This window comes from Salmo salar, chromosome 05, assembly GCF_965601325.2.
Source record: "Salmo salar chromosome 05, fSalSal1, whole genome shotgun sequence".
Lineage (NCBI taxonomy): Eukaryota > Metazoa > Chordata > Actinopteri > Salmoniformes > Salmonidae > Salmo > Salmo salar.
This window is the reverse complement of record NC_138295.1, coordinates 94,144,016-94,165,075: the sequence shown is the minus strand read 5'-3', so window position 1 is coordinate 94,165,075 and position 21,060 is coordinate 94,144,016. Positions and strand designations below refer to the sequence as shown.

Here is a 21,060-nt window from a genome sequence, read left to right as displayed (position 1 = left end):
AACTGACTATGTGCTAGAGCTGGGCATTATGGGAAGAAAAATCCATATTGGGGATATATTGCATGAATGGATGCTATAACGATAAATGGAAGGATAGGTTTATAACATGAATGTATGCTATAACGATAAATGGAAAGATAGGTTTATAACATGAATGTGTACCAGGGTATTTATAAATAATCCTTTAAACTCCTTCTACTAGTTTGATGGTAGTTTCTTTCTTTCCAAACTTTTCTCTAGTAAAGGCTACTTATTCGGAATGAAGGATATCAGCTTAATGCCTGTGATAAGTGATCGGTACGGTCGGCGTCGATCATTTTAGCTTTAGTGTCCAACCTCTACTGTGCGGGTGTGGCTATCTATCAAAGTTGGTGGACAGCAGCGGACAAACATTTTCCGGAGATAGGGAGGGAGGGAGGTAGAGAGAGGTAGAGAGAGGTAGAGAGAGGTAGAGGGAGGTGTAGAGAGGTAGAGAGCGGTAGAGAGAGGTAGAGAGAAGTAGAGAGAGAGGTAGAGAATGCTCCTCCAGAATATAACATCACAAATCAACTGCTGTAACCTTTTAGGTCTCAACAGAGATGCCCAGAGGAACCACGTGAGGCTATGTCTCTCTCTTTCTCTCTCCCTTTCCCTCTCTCTCCCCATCTCCCTTTCCCTCTCTCTCCCCATCTCCCTTTCCCTCTCGCTACCCCCTCTCTCTCTTAGTTCCTCTCCATCTCTCTCTTTCTCTCGCTCCTCTGTTCCCCCATCCCTCTCCCTTATAAAACAGTTTCTCTGTTGAATTTGTTGCAGATCGATCCTTGTGTCAATATATGCAGGAATACATTAACATGTTATGGCACTGTGGTGATGCCACCTCAGATAGTGTGACATGGCACTGTGGTGATGCCACCTCAGATAGTGTGACATGGCACTGTGGTGATGCCACCTCAGATAGTGTGACATGGCACTGTGGTGATGCCACCTCAGATAGTGTGACATGGCACTGTGGTGATGCCACCTCAGATAGTGTGACATGGCACTGTGGTGATGCCACCTCAGATAGTGTGGCATGGCACTGTGGTGATGTCACCTCAGGTAGTGTGACATGACACTGTGGTGATGCCACCTTAGATAGTGTGACATGGCACTGTGGTGATGCCACCTCAGATAGTGTGACCTGGCACTGTGGTGATGCCACCTCAGATAGTGTGACATGGCACTGTGGTGATGCCACCTCAGGTAGTATGACATGGCACTGTGGTGATGCCACCTCAGATAGTGTGACATGGCACTGTGGTGATGCCACCTCAGGTAGTGTGACATGGCACTGTGGTGATGCCACCTCAGGTAGTGTGACATGAAGATGCTCTGCCTACTATCTACAGACTATCAGTAACATATAAACTCCATCCTATTCCCCATGTAGTGCCATTGCATATAGGGCAATCAAATGGAGGTCAAATGGAGATCAGGGAGGTTTGGTTACCTGGTTACCTAGTTACTTGGCTACCTAGTTACCTGGCTACCTGGTTACCTGTTTACCTGGCTTTCTAGTTACCTGGTTACTTGGCAACCTGGTTACCTGGTTACCTGGCTACCTAGTTACCTGGCTACCTGGCTACCTAGTTACCTGGCTACCTAGTTACCTGGCTAACTGGCTACCTAGTTACCTGGCTACCTGGTTACCTGGTTACCTGGGCTCAGCCTCTTATGTTGCTGGTCAGAGTGGTAGAGGTGATGGCTGGTAGAGGTGAGGGCTGGTAGAGGTGATGGCTGGTCAGAGTGGTAGAGGTGATGGCTGGTCAGAGTGGTAGAGGTGATGGCTGATCAGAGTGGTAGAGGTGATGGCTGATCAGAGTGGTAGAGGTGATGGCTGGTCAGAGTGGTAGAGGTGATGGCTGGTCAGAGTGGTAGAGGTGATGGCTGGTAGAGGTGATGGCTGATCAGAGTGGTAGAGGTGATGGCTGGTCAGAGTGGTAGAAGTGATGGCTAGTAAGAGTGGTAGAGGTGATGGCTGGTCAGAGTGGTAGAGGTGATGGCTGGTCAGAGTGGTAGAGGTGATGGCTGATCAGAGTGGTAGAGGTGATGGCTGGTCAGAGTGGTAGAGGTGATGGCTGGTCAGAGTGGTAGAGGTGATGGCTGGTCAGAGTGGTAGAGGTGATGGCTGATCAGAGTGGTAGAGGTGATGGCTGGTCAGAGTGGTAGAGGTGATGGCTGGTCAGAGTGGTAGAGGTGATGGCTGGCAGAGGGAAGGTTATTACCATGTAGTGTCCTTGAGCATAATGATAATCAGACGGTAGTGTAGTTGGCTCTATAATGATCTACACACACACACACACACACACACACACACACACACACACACACACACACACACACACACACACACACACACACACACACACACACACACACACACACACAGACTGCTGCATTTTCTGCTGACTCAACCTCTCTCTCTCTCTCTCTCTCTCTCTCTCTCTCTCTCTCTCTCTCTGTCTCCCTCTTTCCATCTCTCTCTCTACTCTCTCTTCATCCTTGCCTCTCTCTCATTTCTGAATAACCTTATGTTGTCTCTCCATTACTTTATTTTTACAACATAGTATTAGAATACCCAGCCTGCCATGCAGCCACTACACTACACTTCCATACTGTACATAGACACTACAGTACACTTCCCATACTGTAGAGAGACACTACACTTCCCATACTATAGACAGACACTACACTTCCCATACTGGAGACAGACACTACACTTCCCATACTATAGACAGACACTACACTTCCCATACTGGAGACAGACACTACACTTCAAAATACTGGAGACAGACACTACACGTCCCATACTGGAGATAGACACTACACTTCCCATACTATAGATAGACACTACACTACACTTCCCATACTATAGACAGACACTACACTTCCCATACTATAGATAGACACTACACTTCCCATACTATAGATAGACACTACAGTACATTTCCCATACTATAGATAGACACTACAGTACACATCCCATACAATAGATAGACACTACACTTCCCATACTATAGACAGACACTACACTTCCCATACTATAGATAGACACTACACTTCCCATACTATAGACAGACACTACACTTCCCATACTATAGATAGACACTACACTTCCCATAATATAGATAGACACTACACTTCACATACTATAGATAGACACTAAACTTCACATACTATAGATAGACACTACAGTACACTCCCCATACTGTAGATAGACACTACAGTACACTTCCCATACTGTAGATAGACACTACACTTCCCATACTATAGATAGACACTACAGTACACTTCCCATACTGTAGATAGATGATACACTTCCCATACTGGAGATGGACACTACACTACACTTCCCATACTGTAGATAGACACTACACTTCCCATACTGTAGATAGACACTACACTACACTCCCCATACTGTATATAGACACTACACTACACTTCCCATACTATAGAGAGACACTACAGTACACTCTCCATACTGTATATAGTCACTTCAGTACACTCCCCATACTGTATATAGACACTACAGTACCCTCCCCATACTGTATATAGACACTACAGTACGCTTCCCAATACTGTAGATAGACACTACACTTCCCATACTATAGACAGACACTACACTTCCCATACTGTAGATATACACTACACTTCCCATACTATAGATAGACACTACACTTCCCATACTGTAGATAGACACTACACTACACTTCCCATACTGTAGATAGACACTACACTACACTTCACCTACTATAGATAGACACTGCACTACACTTCACATACTATAGATAGACACTACACTACACATCCAATACTATAGATAGACACTACACTACACTTCCCATACTATAGATAGACACTACACTTCCCATACTGTAGATAGACACTACACTACACTTCCCATACTGTAGAAAGACACTACACTTCACATACAGTAGATAGACACTACACTACACTCCCCATACTGTATATAGATACTACAGTACACTCCCCATACTGTAGATAGACACTACACTTCCCATACTGTATATAGACACTACAGTACACTTCCCATACTGTAGATAGACACTACAGTACACTTCTCATACTGGATATAGACACTACAGTACACTCCCCATACTGTAGATAGACACTACACTTCCCATACTGGATATAGACACTACAGTACACTTCCCATACTGTAGATAGACACTACAGTACACTTCTCATAGTGGATATAGACACTACACTACACTTCCCATACTGGATATAGACACTAGAGTACACTCCCCGTACTGGATATAGACACTACAGTACACTCCCCATACTGTAGATAGACACTACAGTACACTCCCCATACTGTAGATAGACACTACACTTCCCATACTGTATATAGACACTACACTACACTTCCCATACTGTAGATAGACACTACACTACACTTCCCATACTGGAGATAGACACTACACTACACTTCCCATCCTGGAGATAGACACTACATTACACTTCCCATACTGTAGATAGACACTACACTTCACATACTGTAGATAGACACTACACTTCCCATATTGTAGATAGACACTACACTTCCCATACTATAGATAGACACTACACTACACTTCCAATACTATAGATAGACACTACACTTCCCATACTATAGATATACACTACACTACACTTCCAATACTATAGATAGACACTACACTTCCCATACTATAGATAGACACTACACTACACTTCCTATAATATAGATAGACAGTACACTACACTTCCCATACTGGAGATACACACTACACTTCACATACTGTAGATAGACACTACACTTCCCATACTGTATATAGACACTACAGTACACTCCCCAAACTGTATATAGACACTACAGTACACTTCCCATATTGTAGATTTGCCTACAGGAGTTTCCCCCCCTCTCTTTCTTCCTGGATAACTTTGATCCTGGCTCGGCCTAGGTCGGAGAGTAAAAAACATTCTCTCTTCCCCAGAGGTTAATCCCTCTGGTTGGTTTCTAACAGAGATAACCATGGCAACAGGGTATCCCACCGAGGCGCCCAGCGAGCGCTGCCCATTGGACAAAGGCATTGATCAGGATGAGGTCAGGATGAGGCAGTGACAGGTAGACCACCTACTGTAGAGCTCTGATACACACACACACACACACACACACACACACACACACACACACACACACACACACACACACAATACATACACATACACATAATACACACAATAGACACACACACACACTCATACTCACAATACAATCAGCTAAGCTGTTTAGAGTCAATGGGATACAAAGGCTGTGTTTATCCATTCATGCAGAAGAGATGTACTTTAAAAATATATATATATATATTATATAGATATAGTTTGTATATATTATACAGTTATAGTTTTTGTTTATGTATATATATATATATAATATAGATATATTTTGTATATATTATACAGTTATAGTTTTTGTTTATGTATATATATATATATATATATAATATATATATATTTTGTATATATTATACAGTTATAGTTTTTGTTTATGTATATATATATATATATATATATATATATATATATATATATATATATATATATATATATATATATATATATATAATATAGATATATTTTGTATATATTATACTGTTATAGTTTATATATACAGTTGAAGTTGGAAGTTTACATACATCTTAGCCAAATAGATTTCAACTCAGTTTTTCACAATTCCTGACATTTAATCCTAGTAAAAATTCCCTGTTTTAGGGCAGTTAGGATCACCACTTTATTTAAAGAATGTGAAATGTCAGAATAATAGTAGAGAGAATGATTTATTCTTTCATCACATTCCCAGTAGGTCAGAAGTTTACATACACTCAATTAGTATTTGGTAGCATTGCCTGAAATTGTTTAACTTGGGTCAAACTTTTCGGGTAGCATTCCACAAGCTTGCCACAATAAGTTGGGTGAATTTTGGCCCATTCCTGATGACAGAGCTGGTGTAACTGAGTCATGTTTGTTGGCCTCCTTGTTCGCACACACTTTTTCAGTTCTGCCCACAAATTTTCTGTAGGATTGAGGTCAGGGCTTTGTGATGGCCACTCCAATACCATGACTTTGTTGTCCTTAAGCCATTTTGCCACAACTTTGGAAGTATGCTTGGGGTCATTGTCCATTTGGAAGACCCATTTGCGACCAAGCTTTAACTTCCTGACTGATGTCTTGAGATGTTGCTTCAATATATCCACATCATTTTCCTCCATGATGCCATCTATTTTGTGAAGTGCAGCAAAGCACCCCCACAACATGATGCTGTCACCCCCGTGCTTCAAGGTTGGGATGGTGTTCTTCGGCTTGCAAGCCTCCCCCTTTTTCCTCTAAACATAACACTGGTCATTATGGCCAAACAGTTCTATTTTTGTTTCATCAGACCAGAGGACATTTCTCCAAAAAGTACAATCTTTGTCCCCATGTGCAGTTGCAAACCGTAGTCTGGCTTTTTTATGGCGGTTTTGGAGCAGTGGCTTCTTCCTTGCTGAGCGGCCTTTCAGGTTGTGTCAGTATAAGACTCGTTTTACTGTGGATATAGATACTTTTGTACCTGTTTCCTCCAGCATCTTCACAAGGTCCTTTGCTGTTGTTCTGGGATTGATTTGCACTTTTCGCACCAAAGTACGTTCATCTCTAGGAGACAGAATGCGTCTCCTTCCTGAGTGGTATGACGGCTGCGTGGTCCCATGGTGTTTATACTTGCGTACTATTGTTTGTACAGATGAATGTGGTACCTTCAGGCATTTGGAAATTGCTCCCAAGGATGAACCAGACTTGTGGAGGTCTACAATTTTTTTCTGAGGTCTTGGCTGATTTCTTTTGATTTTCCCATAATATCACACAAAGAGGCACTGAGTTTGAAGGTAGGCCTTGAAATACATCCACAGGTACACCTCCAATTGACTCAAATGATGTCAAACAGTCTATCAGAAGCTTCTAAAGACATGACATCATTTTCTGGAATTTTCCAAGCTGTTTAAAGGCACAGTCAACTTAATGTATGTAAACTTCTGACCCACTGGAAATGTAATACAGTGAATTATAACTGAAATAATCTGTCTGTAAACAATTGTTGAAAACATTATGTATGTAAAGTTCTGATTTCAACTGTGTGTGTATATCTGTATATATTATAAAGTTATAGTTTATGTATATATTATGTAGATCTAGTTTGTATGTATTATACAGTTATAGTTTATATATATATACATTATATAGATATAGTTTGTATGCATTATACAGTTATAGTTTATATATATTATATAGATATAGTTTGTATGCATTATACAGTTATAGTTTATATATATATATTATGTAGATCTAGTTTGTATGTATTATACAGTTATAGTTTATATATATATATATTATATAGATATAGTTTGTATATATAATACAGACATAGTTTATATATATATTATGTACATATAGTTTGCAAACACTATACAGTTACCGATTTGTATATATTGATATATATTATATAGATATAGTTTGTATATATTATACAGTTATAGTTTATATGTATATATTATATAGATATAGTTTGTATATATTATACAGTTATAGTTTATATGTATATATTATGTAGATATAGTTTGTATATGTTATACAGTTATAGTTTATATGTATATATTATGTAGATATAGTTTGTATATGTTATACAGTTATAGTTTATATATATATATATATATATATGGTTTGCTTCATGTCTTTCAGTATGGTCTGCTTCATGTCTTTCAGTATATATATATATATATATATATATATATATATATATATATATATATATATATATATATATATATATTATAAAGATTTAGTTTGTATATTGTAACGGGCGTCGTAAGGAGTGGACCAAAATGCAGCGGGTATAGTCCTCATCTTCTAATTTATTAAAGGAAAAACACTTAAACAAAACAAACGACGAAAACAGTCCAATAAGGTGCACAGACTAAACTGGAAACAACCACCCACAAACACAAGTGAAAAACAAACACCCTTAAATATGGCCTCCAATTAGAGACAACGACAACCAGCTGCCTCTAATTGGAGGTCATTGAAAAACACAACATAGAAATAGAAAACTAGAATAAACACAGAAATAGAAAATATAGAACATAAATCAAAAACCCCGAAACAAACAAAACAAACACCCCCTGCCACGCCCTGACCAAACTACAATAACAAATAACCCCTTTTACTGGTCAGGACGTGACATATATATTATACAGACATAGTTTATATATATATATTATATAGATAGTTTGTATATATTATACAGTTATAGTATATATATATATATATATATATAATATACTATATACTGCTCAAAAAAATAAAGGGAACACTAAAATAACACATCCTAGATCTGAATGAATGAAATAATCTTATTAAATACTTTTATCTTTACATAGTTGAATGTGCTGACAACAAAATCACACAAAAATAATCAATGGAAATCCAATTTATCAACCCATGGAGGTCTGGATTTGGAGTCACACTCAAAATTAAAGTGGAAAACCACACTACAGGCTGATCCAACTTTGATGTAATGTCCTTAAAACAAGTCAAATGAGGCTTAGTAGTGTGTGTGGCCTCCACATGCCTGTATGACCTCCCTACAACGCCTGGGCATGCTCCTGATGAGGTGGCGGATGGTCTCCTGTGGGATCTCCTCCCAGACCTGGACTAAAGCATCCGCCAACTCCTGGACGGTCTGTGGTGCAACATGGCGTTGGTGGATGGTGCGAGACATGATGTCCCAGATGTGCTCAATTGGATTCAGGTCTGGGGAACGGGCGGGCCAGTCCATAGCATCAATGCCTTCCTCTTGCAGGAACTGCTGACACACTCCAGCCACATGAGGTCTAGCATTGTCTTGCATTAGGAGGAACCCAGGGCCAACCGCACCAGCATATGGTCTCACAAGGGGTCTGAGGATCTCATCTCGGTACCTAATGGCAGTCAGGCTACCTCTGGCGAGCACATGGAGGGCTGTGCGGCCCCCCAAAGAAATGCCACCCCACACCATGACTGACCCACCGCCAAACCGGTCATGCTGGAGGATGTTGCAGGCAGCAGAACGTTCTCCACGGCGTCTCCAGACTGTCACGTCTGTCACATGTGCTCAGTGTGAACCTGCTTTCATCTGTGAAGAGCACAGGGTGCCAGTGGCGAATTTGCCAAACTTGGTGTTCTCTGGCAAATGCCAAACGACCTGCACGGTGTTGGGCTGTAGGCACAACCCCCACCTGTGGACATCGGGCCCTCATACCACCCTCATGGAGTCTGTTTCTGACCATTTGAGCAGTCACATGCACATTTGTGGCCTGCTGGAGGTCATTTTGCAGGGCTCTGGCAGTGCTCCTCCTGCTCCTCCTTGCACAAAGGCGGAGGTAGCGGTCCTGCTGCTGGGTTGTGCCCTCCTACGGCCTCCTCCACATCTCCTGATGTACTGGCCTGTCTCCTGGTAGCGCCTCCATGCTCTGGACACTACGCTGACAGACACAGCAAACCATCTTGCCACAGCTTGCATTGATGTGCCATTCTGGATGAGCTGCATTACCTGAGCCACTTGTGTGGGTTGTAGACTCCGTCTCATGCTACCACTAGAGTGAAAGCACCGCCAGCATTCAAAAGTGACCAAAACATCAGCCAGGAAGCATAGGAACTGAGAAGTGGTCTGTGGTTACCACCTGCAGAACCACTCCTTTATTGGGGGTGTCTTGCTAAGTGCCTATAATTTCCACCTGTTGTCTATTCCATTTGCACAACAGCATGTGAAATTTATTGTCAATCAGTGTTGCTTCCTAAGTGGACAGTTTGATTTCACAGAAGTGTGATTGACTTGGAGTTACATTGTGTTGTTTAAGTGTTCCCTTTATTTTTTTGAGCAGTATATATATTATATACTATATATATATTATGTAGATATAGTTTGTATATATTATACAGACATAGTTTATATATATATATATATTATGTAGATATAGTTTGTATATATTATACATTTATAGTTTACAATATATATATATATACTTTATCTATATAGAGTACCAGTCAAAAGTTTGGACACAGCGACTCATTCAAGTGTTTTTCTTTACTTTTACTATTTTCAACATTGTAGAATAATAGTGAAGACATCAAAACTATGAAATAACACATATGGAATCATGTTAAACAAATCAACATATATATTCTCTATTTGACATTCTTCAAAGTAGCCACCCTTTGCCTTGATGACAGCTTTGCACACTCTTGGCATTCTCTCAACCAGCTTCATGAGGAAATCACCTGGAATGCATTTAAATTAACAGGTGCGCCTTGTTAAAAGTTAATTTGTGGAATTTCTTTCCTTCTTAATGCATTTGAGTCAATCAGTTGTGTTGTGACAAGGTTCTTCTTCTTCCCTGTGTCCTCTTTTATTTCATGTCTTTCAGTATGTCTGCTTCATATCTTTCAGTATGATCTGCTTCGTGTCTTTCAGTATGGTCTGCTTCATGTCTTTCAGTATGGTCTGCTTCATATCTTTCAGTATGTCTGATTCATGTCTTTCAGTATGGTCTGCTTCATATCTTTCAGTATGGTCTGCTTCATGTCTTTCAGTATGATCTGCTTCATATCTTTCAGTATGTCTGCTTCATGTCTTTCAGAATGATCTGCTTCATGTCTTTCAGTATGGTCTGCTTCATGTCTTTCAGTATGGTCTGCTTCATGTCTTTCAGTATGGTCTGCTTCATATCTTTCAGTATGGTCTGCTTCATGTCTTTCAGTATGGTCTGCTTCATATCTTTCAGTATGGTCTGCTTCATGTCTTTCAGAATGATCTGATTCATGTCTTTCAGTATGGTCTGCTTCATGTCTTTCAGTATGGTCTGCTTCATGTGTTTCAGTATGGTCTGATTCATGTCTTTCAGTATGGTCTGCTTCATGTGTTTCAGTATGGTCTGAGGAGATGTCATTAGCAAGAAAGACTGGAACATTTAGAAAGTTTTTCTTCAACTTTCTTTATTCATTTTAATTCTCATATCTCAGCTTCTTCCTTGATTATCCAGCAGCTTTCTGGTTATTGCGTTTATGTAATGAAACACCCAGACACCCACAAAAATTATACGGAGAGACAGTTGGAATGAGAAGTGTGTGTGTGTGTTTGTAAGCGATGTGAAGTTGTGTGTGTGTGTGTGTTTAGGGCATTGTGATTAATCTGAGATAGTTATTAAAGCCTGGGTTGGAGGGACACTCTTACCCCCTCTTTCTCTCTCTCCCCCTCCCTCACTTTCTGTCTTTCTCTCTCTCTCCCCCTCCCTCACTTTCTGTCTTTCTCTCTCTCTCCCCCTCCCTCACTTTCTGTCTTTCTCTCTCTCTCCCCCTCCCTCACTTTCTGTCTTTCTCTCTCTCCCCCTCCCTCACTTTCTGTCTTTCTCTCTCTCTCCCCCTCCCTCACTTTCTGTCTTTCTCTCTCTCTCCCCCTCCCTCACTTTCTGTCTTTCTCTCTCTCTCCCCCTCCCTCACTTTCTGTCTTTCTCTCTCTCTCCCCCTCCCTCACTTTCTGTCTTTCTCTCTCTATCCCCTCCCTCACTTTCTGTCTTTCTCTCTCTATCCCCCTCCCTCACTTTCTGTCTTTCTCTCTCTATCCCCCTCCCTCACTTTGTCTTTCTCTCTCTATCCCCCTCCCTCACTTTGTCTTTCTCTCTCTCCCCCTCCCTCACTTTCTGTCTTTCTCTCTCTCCCCCTCCCTCACTTTCTGTGTTTCTCTCTCTTTCCCTCCCCCTCCCTCACTTTCTGTGTTTCTCTCCCTTTCTCTCGCCCCTCCATCACTTGGGAATTGGGTTCCATTTAGAGCGCTGTAATGGTGTGTGCTGGTGGCAGGGAAGTCAGGCGCAGGGGAACTAACGAACTTGGTATAAACGGAGTCGTTTAATAAGTGCTCATAAAACTCAGAAAACCAAAATATACAAAATAATAAAAGTGGGTACAAAACCCGTCGCACATCGGAACATAACTTGCACAATACATACAATCAAACAATCTCCGACAAGGACATGAGGGGAAACAGAGGGTTAAATACACAACATGTAATTGATGAGATTGGAACCAGGTGTGATGGAAGACAAGACAAAACCAATGGAAAATGAAAAATGGATCAGCGATGGCTAGAAGGTCGGTGACGTCGACCACCGAACACCGCCCGAACAAGGAGAGGGACCGACTTCAAAAGAAGTTGTGACAAACGCAGCCCTTGTATTCTGCCTCGCTGGCCTGCTGACGAGATACCGTTCAGCTGAAAGGCCCTGGAGAGCCTGGTGAACTTTATCTAGCATTAGCATTCAGCTAGCGTTAGCCGGATATTTCATGGAGCGGTGTGTGGGTGTTAGCTATTGTTAGCCTGATATCTCATGGAGGAGTGTGTGTGTTAGCTATCGTTAGCCTGATATTTCATGGACTGGTGTGTGTGTGTTAGCTAGCGTTAGCCTGATATCTCATGGAGCTGTGTGTGTGTGTGTGTGTGTGTGTGTGTGTGTGTGTGTGTGTGTGTGTGTGTGTGTGTGTGTGTGTGTGTGTGTGTGTGTGTGTGTGTGTGTGTGTGTGTGTGTGTGTGTGTGTGTGTGTGTGTGTGTGTGTGTGTGTGTGTGTGTGTTAGCTAGCGTTAGCCTGATATCTCATGGAGGGATGGGACGCCTCTTTCTACAGCATCAGTCACAGCAGTCATTACCAACTAGCTTCCCAGTGCCTGTAGCCCCTGGGGCATAAAGATGCTATGTCAACATGACTGTGTGTGTGTGGGGGGGGGGTGTTGAGAATCCTGCTCTCCCACCCCACCCCCCGGGATATGAGTGAAGATGCTGTGTCAACATGAGAGCCAAGCTGATGGCCTCGAGCAGAGATCTCAGCGCTGACACACTCGTTTTACGGCTGTTCGTCTAAAACAACGTGGCTGCTAGCTGGAAGGGAGAGACGTCACGTCCGGCTCCAAAACGGCACTACATTTAACTAGGGCCCATAAGGCTCTGTTCAAACCTAGTGCACTTGATAGGGAGCAGGGTGCCGTTTAGGACAGCCTAGGAGACAAAGCAGCAGTCAGTAATATGGACTCGTTAGTATTCATGTAGCATCACCTAACCTGCTGCACAGTAGGCTGTTCTGCCTGGCGATGAGAACACAAGCATATCTGTCAGTGTATGTTACTGACCATAGTGAGGGTTTGTTGTTGTGTTGTGGGGTCTAGTTTAGTCCCACATGGCCTGACATACTGACTATAGTGAGGGTTTGTTGTTGTGTTGTGAGGGTTAGTTTAGTCCCACATGGCCTGACATACTGACTATAGTGAGGGTTTGTTGTTGTGTTGTGAGGGTTAGTTTAGTCCCACATGGCCTGACATACTGACTATAGTGAGGGTTTGTTGTTGTGTTGTGAGGGTTAGTTTAGTCCCACATGGCCTGACATACTGACTATAGTGAGGGTTTGTTGTTGTGTTGTGAGGGTTAGTTTAGTCCCACATGGCCTGACATACTGACTATAGTGAGGGTTTGTTGTTGTGTTGTGAGGGTTAGTTTAGTCCCACATGGCCTGACATACTGACTATAGTGAGGGTTTGTTGTTGTGTTGTGAGGGTTAGTTTAGTCCCACATGGCCTGACATACTGACTATAGTGAGGGTTTGTTGTTGTGTTGTGAGGGTTAGTTTAGTCCCACATGGCCTGACATACTGACTATAGTGAGGGTTTGTTGTTGTGTTGTGAGGGTTAGTTTAGTCCCACATGGCCTGACATACTGACTATAGTGAGGGTTTGTTGTTGTGTTGTGGGGGTTAGTTTAGTCCCACATGGCCTGACATACTGACTATAGTGAGGGTTTGTTGTTGTGTTGTGGGGGTTAGTTTAGTCCCACATGGCCTGACATACTGACTATAGTGAGGGTTTGTTGTTGTGTTGTGAGGGTTAGTTTAGTCCCACATGGCCTGACATACTGACTATAGTGAGGGTTTGTTGTTGTGTTGTGGGGGTTAGTTTAGTCCCACATGGCCTGACATACTGACTATAGTGAGGGTTTGTTGTTTTGTTGTGAGGGTTAGTTTAGTCCCACATGGCCTGACATACTGACTATAGTGAGGGTTTGTTGTTGTGAGGTTTAGTTTAGTCCCACATGGCCTGACATACTGACTATAGTGAGGGTTTGTTGTTGTGAGGGTTAGTTTAGTCCCACATGGCCTGACATACTGACTATAGTGAGGGTTTGTTGTTGTGTTGTGGGGTTTAGTTTAGTCCCACATGGCCTGACATACTGACTATAGTGAGGGTTTGTTGTTGTGTTGTGAGGGTTAGTTTAGTCCCACATGGCCTGACATACTGACTATAGTGAGGGTTTGTTGTTGTGTTGTGAGGGTTAGTTTAGTCCCACATGGCCTGACATACTGACTATAGTGAGGGTTTGTTGTTGTGTTGTGAGGGTTAGTTTAGTCCCACATGGCCTGACATACTGACTATAGTGAGGGTTTGTTGTTGTGTTGTGAGGGTTAGTTTAGTCCCACATGGCCTGACATACTGACTATAGTGAGGGTTTGTTGTTGTGTTGTGAGGGTTAGTTTAGTCCCACATGGCCTGACATACTGACTATAGTGAGGGTTTGTTGTTGTGTTGTGAGGGTTAGTTTAGTCCCACATGGCCTGACATACTGACTATAGTGAGGGTTTGTTGTTGTGAGGTTTAGTTTAGTCCCACATGGCCTGACATACTGACTATAGTGAGGGTTTGTTGTTGTGTTCTGGGGTTTAGTTTGTATTTGTATTTATTATGGATCCCCATTAGTTCCTTCCAAAGCAACAGCTACTCTTCCTGGGGTCCAGCAAAATTAAGGCAGTTTATACAATTTAAAAAACATTACAATACATTCACAATACACTGTGGCCCTACTCCACCACTACCACATATCTACAGTACTAAATCCATATGTGTGTGTGTGTGTGTGTGTGTGTGTGTGTGTGTGTGTGTGTGTGTGTGTGTGTGTGTGTGTGTGTGTGTGTGTGTGTGTGTGTGTGTGTGTGTGTGTGTGTGTGTGTGTGTGCGTGCGGCCCTGCTGTTCCGTATGGTGTTTTCTGATCTGTTTTTTAAATCTAATTTTACTGCTGCGTCAGTTACTTGATGTGGAATAGAGTTCTATGTAGTCATGGCTCTATGTAGTACTGTGTACCTCCCATAGTCTGTTCTGGACTTGGGGACTGTGAAGAGACCTCTGGTGGCATGTCTTGTGGGGTATGCATGGGTGTCTGAGCTGTGTGCCAGTAGTTTAGACAGACAGCTCAGTGCATTCAACATGTCGATACCTCTCATAAATACAAGTAGTGATGAAGTCAATCTCTCCACATTCTTTTGGGTTCCAGGTAGAACCCTTTTGGATTCCATATAGAACCCTCTGTGGAACGAGATTGACATGCATATTATTAATATCAGCTCTCTGTGTACATCCAAGGGCCAGCCATGCTGCCCTGTTCTGAGACAATTGCAATTTTCCTAAGTCCTTTTTTGTGGCACCTGACCACACGACTGAACAGTAGTCAAGGTGCGACAAAACTAGGGCCTGTAGGACCTGCCACGCTGATCGTGTTGTTAAAACTTCTTCAGGATCGGTGTCCCATCCACGGGACGGTTGAGCTAACGTAGGCTAATGCGATTAGCATGAGGTTGTAAATAACAAGAACATTTCCCAGGACATAGACATATCTGATATTGGCAGAAAGCTTAAATTCTTGTTAATCTAACGGTACTGTCCAATTTACAGTAGCTATTACAGTGAAAGAATACCATGCTATTGTTTGAGGAGAGTGCACAGTTTTGAACATGAAAAGTTATTAAGAAACAAATTAGGCACATTTGGGCAGTCTTGATACATAATTTTGAACAAAAATGCAATGGTTCATTGGATCAGACTAAAACTTTGCACATACACTGATGCCATCTAGTGGCCAATATCTAAATTGCACCTGGGCTGGAATAATACATTATGGCCTTTCTCTTGCATTTCAAAGATGATGGTACAAAAACAATACAAAAAAAAGTGTTGTTTTTTTCTTTGTATTATCTTTTACCAGATGTAATGTGTTATATTCTTTTCACATTTCCACAAACTTCAAAGTGTTTCCTTTCAAATGGTACCAAGAATATGCATATCCTTGCTTCAGGGCCTGAGCTACAGGCAGTTAGATTTGGGCATGTCATTTTAGGCGAAAATTGAAAAAAAGGGTCCGATCCTTCTTTTTTAACTGCATTGTTTGTTAAGGGCTCGTATGTAAGCATTTCACTGTAAGGTCTGAATCTGTTGTATTCGGCACATGTGACTAATACAGTTTGATTTGATTCGAGCATGTTTGGGATGCTCTGGATTGACGTGTACGACAGCGTGTTTGAGGTCCCGCCAATATTCGGCAACTTCACACAGCCATTGAAGAGTAGTGGGACAACATTCCACAGGCCACAATCAATAGCCTGATCAACTCTATGTGAAGGAGATGTGTCGCGCTGCATGAGGCAAATGGTTGTCACACCAGATACTGACTGGTTTTCTGATCCACGGCCCTACCTTTTTGTTAAGGTTTCTGTGACTAACAGATGCGTATCTGCATTCCCAGTCGTGTGAATTCCGTAAATTAGGACCTAATTAAATTATTTCAATAGACCGATTTGCTTATATGAACTGTAACTCAGTAAAAAAAAATCTTTGAAATTGTTGCATGTTGCGTTTATATTTTTTGTTCAGTGTACAGGATTTGTTGTAATATTCCATTGGTATTTTCTGGTGGATTAAACTGAAATTGCAACCAACTGAGATGATGTCATAACACACTGTCACGTCCTGACCATAGAAAGCTGTTATTTTCTATGGTAGAGTAGGTCAGGGCGTGACAGGGGGGTTTTCTAGTTTAGTTTTTCTGTGTTGTTATATTCTAGTTTTGTATTTCTATGTTGGGGTTTTGTTTGGGATGATCTCCAATTAGAGGCAGCTGGTCCTCGTTGCCTCTAATTGGAGATCATACTTAAGTAGGGTTTTTTTTTCCACCTGGGTTTGTGGGAGATTTGGTTTTTGAGTTAGTGTATGTTTCAACTGTGTGTCACGTTTTGTTGTTTTGTTCGTTCAGTTTATTGTGTATGTATTGCATAGTTTCACAGTGATAATAAAATGTGGAACGACACACACGCTGCACTTTGGTCCGCTCCTTCCTACGACAACCGTGACACACACTGGTTCTGACCAGTCTCCTACGAGCCCTGGGCAAAATAAAGCCATCCACCGCACTCTGAGGAAAAAAGGTGCTATGAATGCTTTATCTTAATTTGATCATCCTGTTGTTGCAAGACATTTTGTAGTGAATTCAAGGTTTTAAAAAAGGCTTCTGAAGTTTGTACTTTCCACTTTAAAATGTCAGACTTGATTTGCCCTAATGGAAAATATATCAACCCTCTACAAAAAAATGTCCATTCATTATAATCCATGTAATAATTCACATTTCCTGTTGCTGCAGGATACTTTTTCTGCTGTGAGAAACTGGGTCAAATTAAGGTGGCATCTGTATCTAGAACCTCAAAGGGTTCTTCGGCTGTTGTCATAAGAGAACCTTTTGAAGAACCTTTTTAGGTTCCAGGTAGAACCCTTTTGTGTTCCACGGAGAACCCGTTCCACAGAGGGTTCTATATGGAATCCAAATGGGTCCTACCTTGAACCTAAAAGGGTTCTACCTGGAACCTAACAGGGTTCTACCTGGAAACTAACAGGGTTCTACCTGGAACCTAAAAGGGTCCTCCTATTGGTATAGCTGAAGAACTGTTTTGGAACCTGTTTTTTTAAGACTGTATATATGGGATAGGGTGTCACTTGGGATGCAGTCTACGTCTAATGATATGGTTAATTATGAGACTCTTGGCCTATTAACACCATCGTATTATTGAGTTACACCCCCTTTTGCCCTCAGAACAGCCTCAATTTGTCAGGACATGGACTCTACAAGGTGTCTAAAGCGTTCCACAGGGATGCTGGCCCATGTTGACTCCAATGCTTCCCACAGTTGTGTCAAGTTGGCTGGATGTCCTTTGGGTGGTGGACCGTTCTTGTTTCACACAGGAAACTGTTGAGCGTGAAAAACCCAGCAGCGTTGCAGTTCTTAACACACTGAAACGTGTGTGCCTGGCACCTACTACCATACCCCGTTCAAAGGCTCTCACATCTTGTTTCTTGCCCATTCACCCTCTGAACGGCACAAATACACAATCCATGTCTCAATTGTCCCAAAGGCTTAAAAATCCTTCTTTAACATGTCTCCTCCCCTTCATCTACACTGATTGAAGTGGATTTAAATTAAATCAACAAGGGAATCATAGCTTTCACCTGGTCAGTCTATGTCATGGAAAGAGCAGGTGTTCCTAATGTTTTGTCCAGTCAGTGTAAATTCTGGCTACTAGACCAGAGATGATTCCCCTGGTCAGTCTATGTCATGGAAGGAGCAGGTGTTTTTAATATTTTGTCCAGTCAGTTTTGGATACTAGACCAGAGATGATTCCCCTGGTCAGTCTATGTCATGGAAGGACCAGGTGTTCCTAATGTTTTGTCCAGAGCTGATCTAAGGAGGTGATGTAGCCTTGACAGCATCTGGAAATGACATTGAGCTCTGTGATGTGATGTCAATAGAAGTCAAGGCCCACACTGGGTGGAATATGAGAGGAGAGAGACGGACTGTGTGTCCAGCCAAACTATTCCTGTGTTCTGTCAGACACACACACACACACACACACACACACACACACACACACACACACACACACACACACACACACACACACAGACAGACTCCGAGTGACAGGAGAGAGGGGGACTGTGTGTCCAGCAAAACTATTCCTGTGTTCTGTCACACACACACAGATACACACACACACAGACAGACAGACAGACAGACTCCGAGTGACAGGAGAGAGGGGGACTGTGTGTCCAACAAAACTATTCCTGTGTTCTGTCACACACACACACACACACACACACACACACACACACACACACACACACACACACACACACACACACACACACCCATTTACAGGCACACACACGCACACATACACACACACATACAGACACACACAATACCAGAGAGAGTGACAGGTGAGAGAGAGATTGTGTGTCCTCGGAGACTGTCTGCTTAACTCGTCCTCAGCTAGTGGTGTGTGTGTGTGTGTGTGTGTGTGCGCGCAGCAGAACAACACAGGAATAGTTTTGCTGGATACACAGTCCCCCTCTCACCTGTCACTCGGAGTCTGTCTGTCTGTCTGTCTGTCTGTCTGTCTGTCTGTCTGTCTGTCTGTCTGTCTGTCTGTCTGTCTGTCTGTCTGTCTGTCTGTCTGTCTGTCTGTCTGTCTGTCTGTCTGTCTGTGTATCTGTCTGTGTATCTGTCTGTCTGTCTATGTATCTGTCTGTCTGTCTGTGTATCTGTCTGTGTATCTGTCTGTCCTGTCTGTGTATCTGTCTGTCCTGTCTGTGTATCTGTCTGTCCTGTATGTCCTGTCTTGTCCTGTCTAAGTAGTAAGACTGGCCATGACATTGGTGAGGCTGGTTGGATGGCCAGCGGAATAACAGCTAGAAATCCAATGACATCAGTATCAGATCAGATCCCATGAGACAGGGATGAGATGCTACTCTGCAACACCATCAAGCTGGTGGTACTGCCCAGTGGAGCGCCGCCTGGTGGTACTGCCCAGTGGAGCGCCGCCTGGTGGTACTGCCCAGTGGAGCGCCGCCTGGTGTTACTGTTCAGTGTAGCGCCGCCTGGTGGTACTGCCCAGTGGCGCGCCGCCTGGTGGTACTGCCCAGTGTAGCGCCGCCTGGTGGGACTGCCCAGTGTAGCGCCGCCTGGTGGTACTGCCCAGTGTAGCGCCGCCTGGTGGTACTGCCCAGTGGAGCGCCGCCTGGTGGTACTGCCCAGTGGAGCGCCGCCTGGTGGTACTGCCCAGTGGAGCGCCGCCTGGTGGTACTGCCCAGTGGAGCGCCGCCTGGTGGTACTGTCCAGTACCCCCCCCCATCAACAGGAGCAGGACCCCTACTAACCTGTACATCTCCAACCTGCCTGTATCCATGGATTAGTGCTAACCCTCTATCTCGCTCTCTCTCTGTCCCTCTCCCTTTCTCTCTTTTTCTCTCTCTCTCTCCCTCCGTCTGTCCCTCTCTCCCTCTCTCTCTCTCCCTCTCTCTCCCTCTCTATCTCTTTCTCTCTCCCTCCCTCTCTCTCCCCCTCTCTCTCTCCCTCTATGTCCCCCCCCCCCCCCCCCCCCCCCCACAGCAACAGGAACAGGACCCTACTAACCTGTACATCTCCAACCTGCCTGTATCCATGGATGAGCAGGAGCTGGAGAACATGCTGAAACCGTTCAGTCACGTCATCTCAACACGGGTACTACGGGACGCCAACGGGGTCAGCAGAGGAGTCGGCTTCGCCAGGTACACACACACACACACTCACACACACACATACGCTGAAACATGCGCACACACACACACACACACACATATATACGCAGAAACATACACACACACACACTGGGTGATGTTCTGATTTGAAATATGCACGCTGAACTTGAATTTCCTCAAATCCCATTGGCATCAATTTAAAATGTATTTGTCAAATTGTAATTTTGTGCGTTTTCATCTGGACTCTGTATCAGGCCCCCGGAGTGAATGTAGAGTCTCCTCACCTTGTTCCTGTGACCTTAGTCCCCCTGACTGTCCCCTTATGGAGAGTCCTTCTCAGTTCCCTCTGGACCGTGCTGGAAAAACTACTCAATTGTTATATTTGAGTAAAAGTAAAGATACCTTCATAGAAAATAGTCAAAATGAGTCACCCAGTAAAATACAACTTGAGTAAAAGTCCAAAAATTATTTTGTTTAAAATATACTTAAATATCGAAAGTAAATGTAATTGTTACAATATTCTTAAGTATCAAATGTAAAAGTAACTGGTATAAATCATTTAAAA

General features: G+C 42.8%; 1 protein-coding gene across 1 annotated transcript in view; it reads left to right on the top strand.

The window, feature by feature from the left end:
- The window catches only part of LOC106606141 (RNA-binding motif, single-stranded-interacting protein 3), a 112,501-nt gene that overhangs the window by 24,154 nt on the left and 67,287 nt on the right, over window positions 1-21,060 (top strand). Inside the window, exon 3 of the mRNA XM_082974962.1 lies at window positions 20,368-20,525. Within this exon, the coding sequence (XP_082831088.1) occupies window positions 20,368-20,525 (158 nt within the window). The remainder of the gene's footprint in view (window positions 1-20,367; window positions 20,526-21,060) is intronic.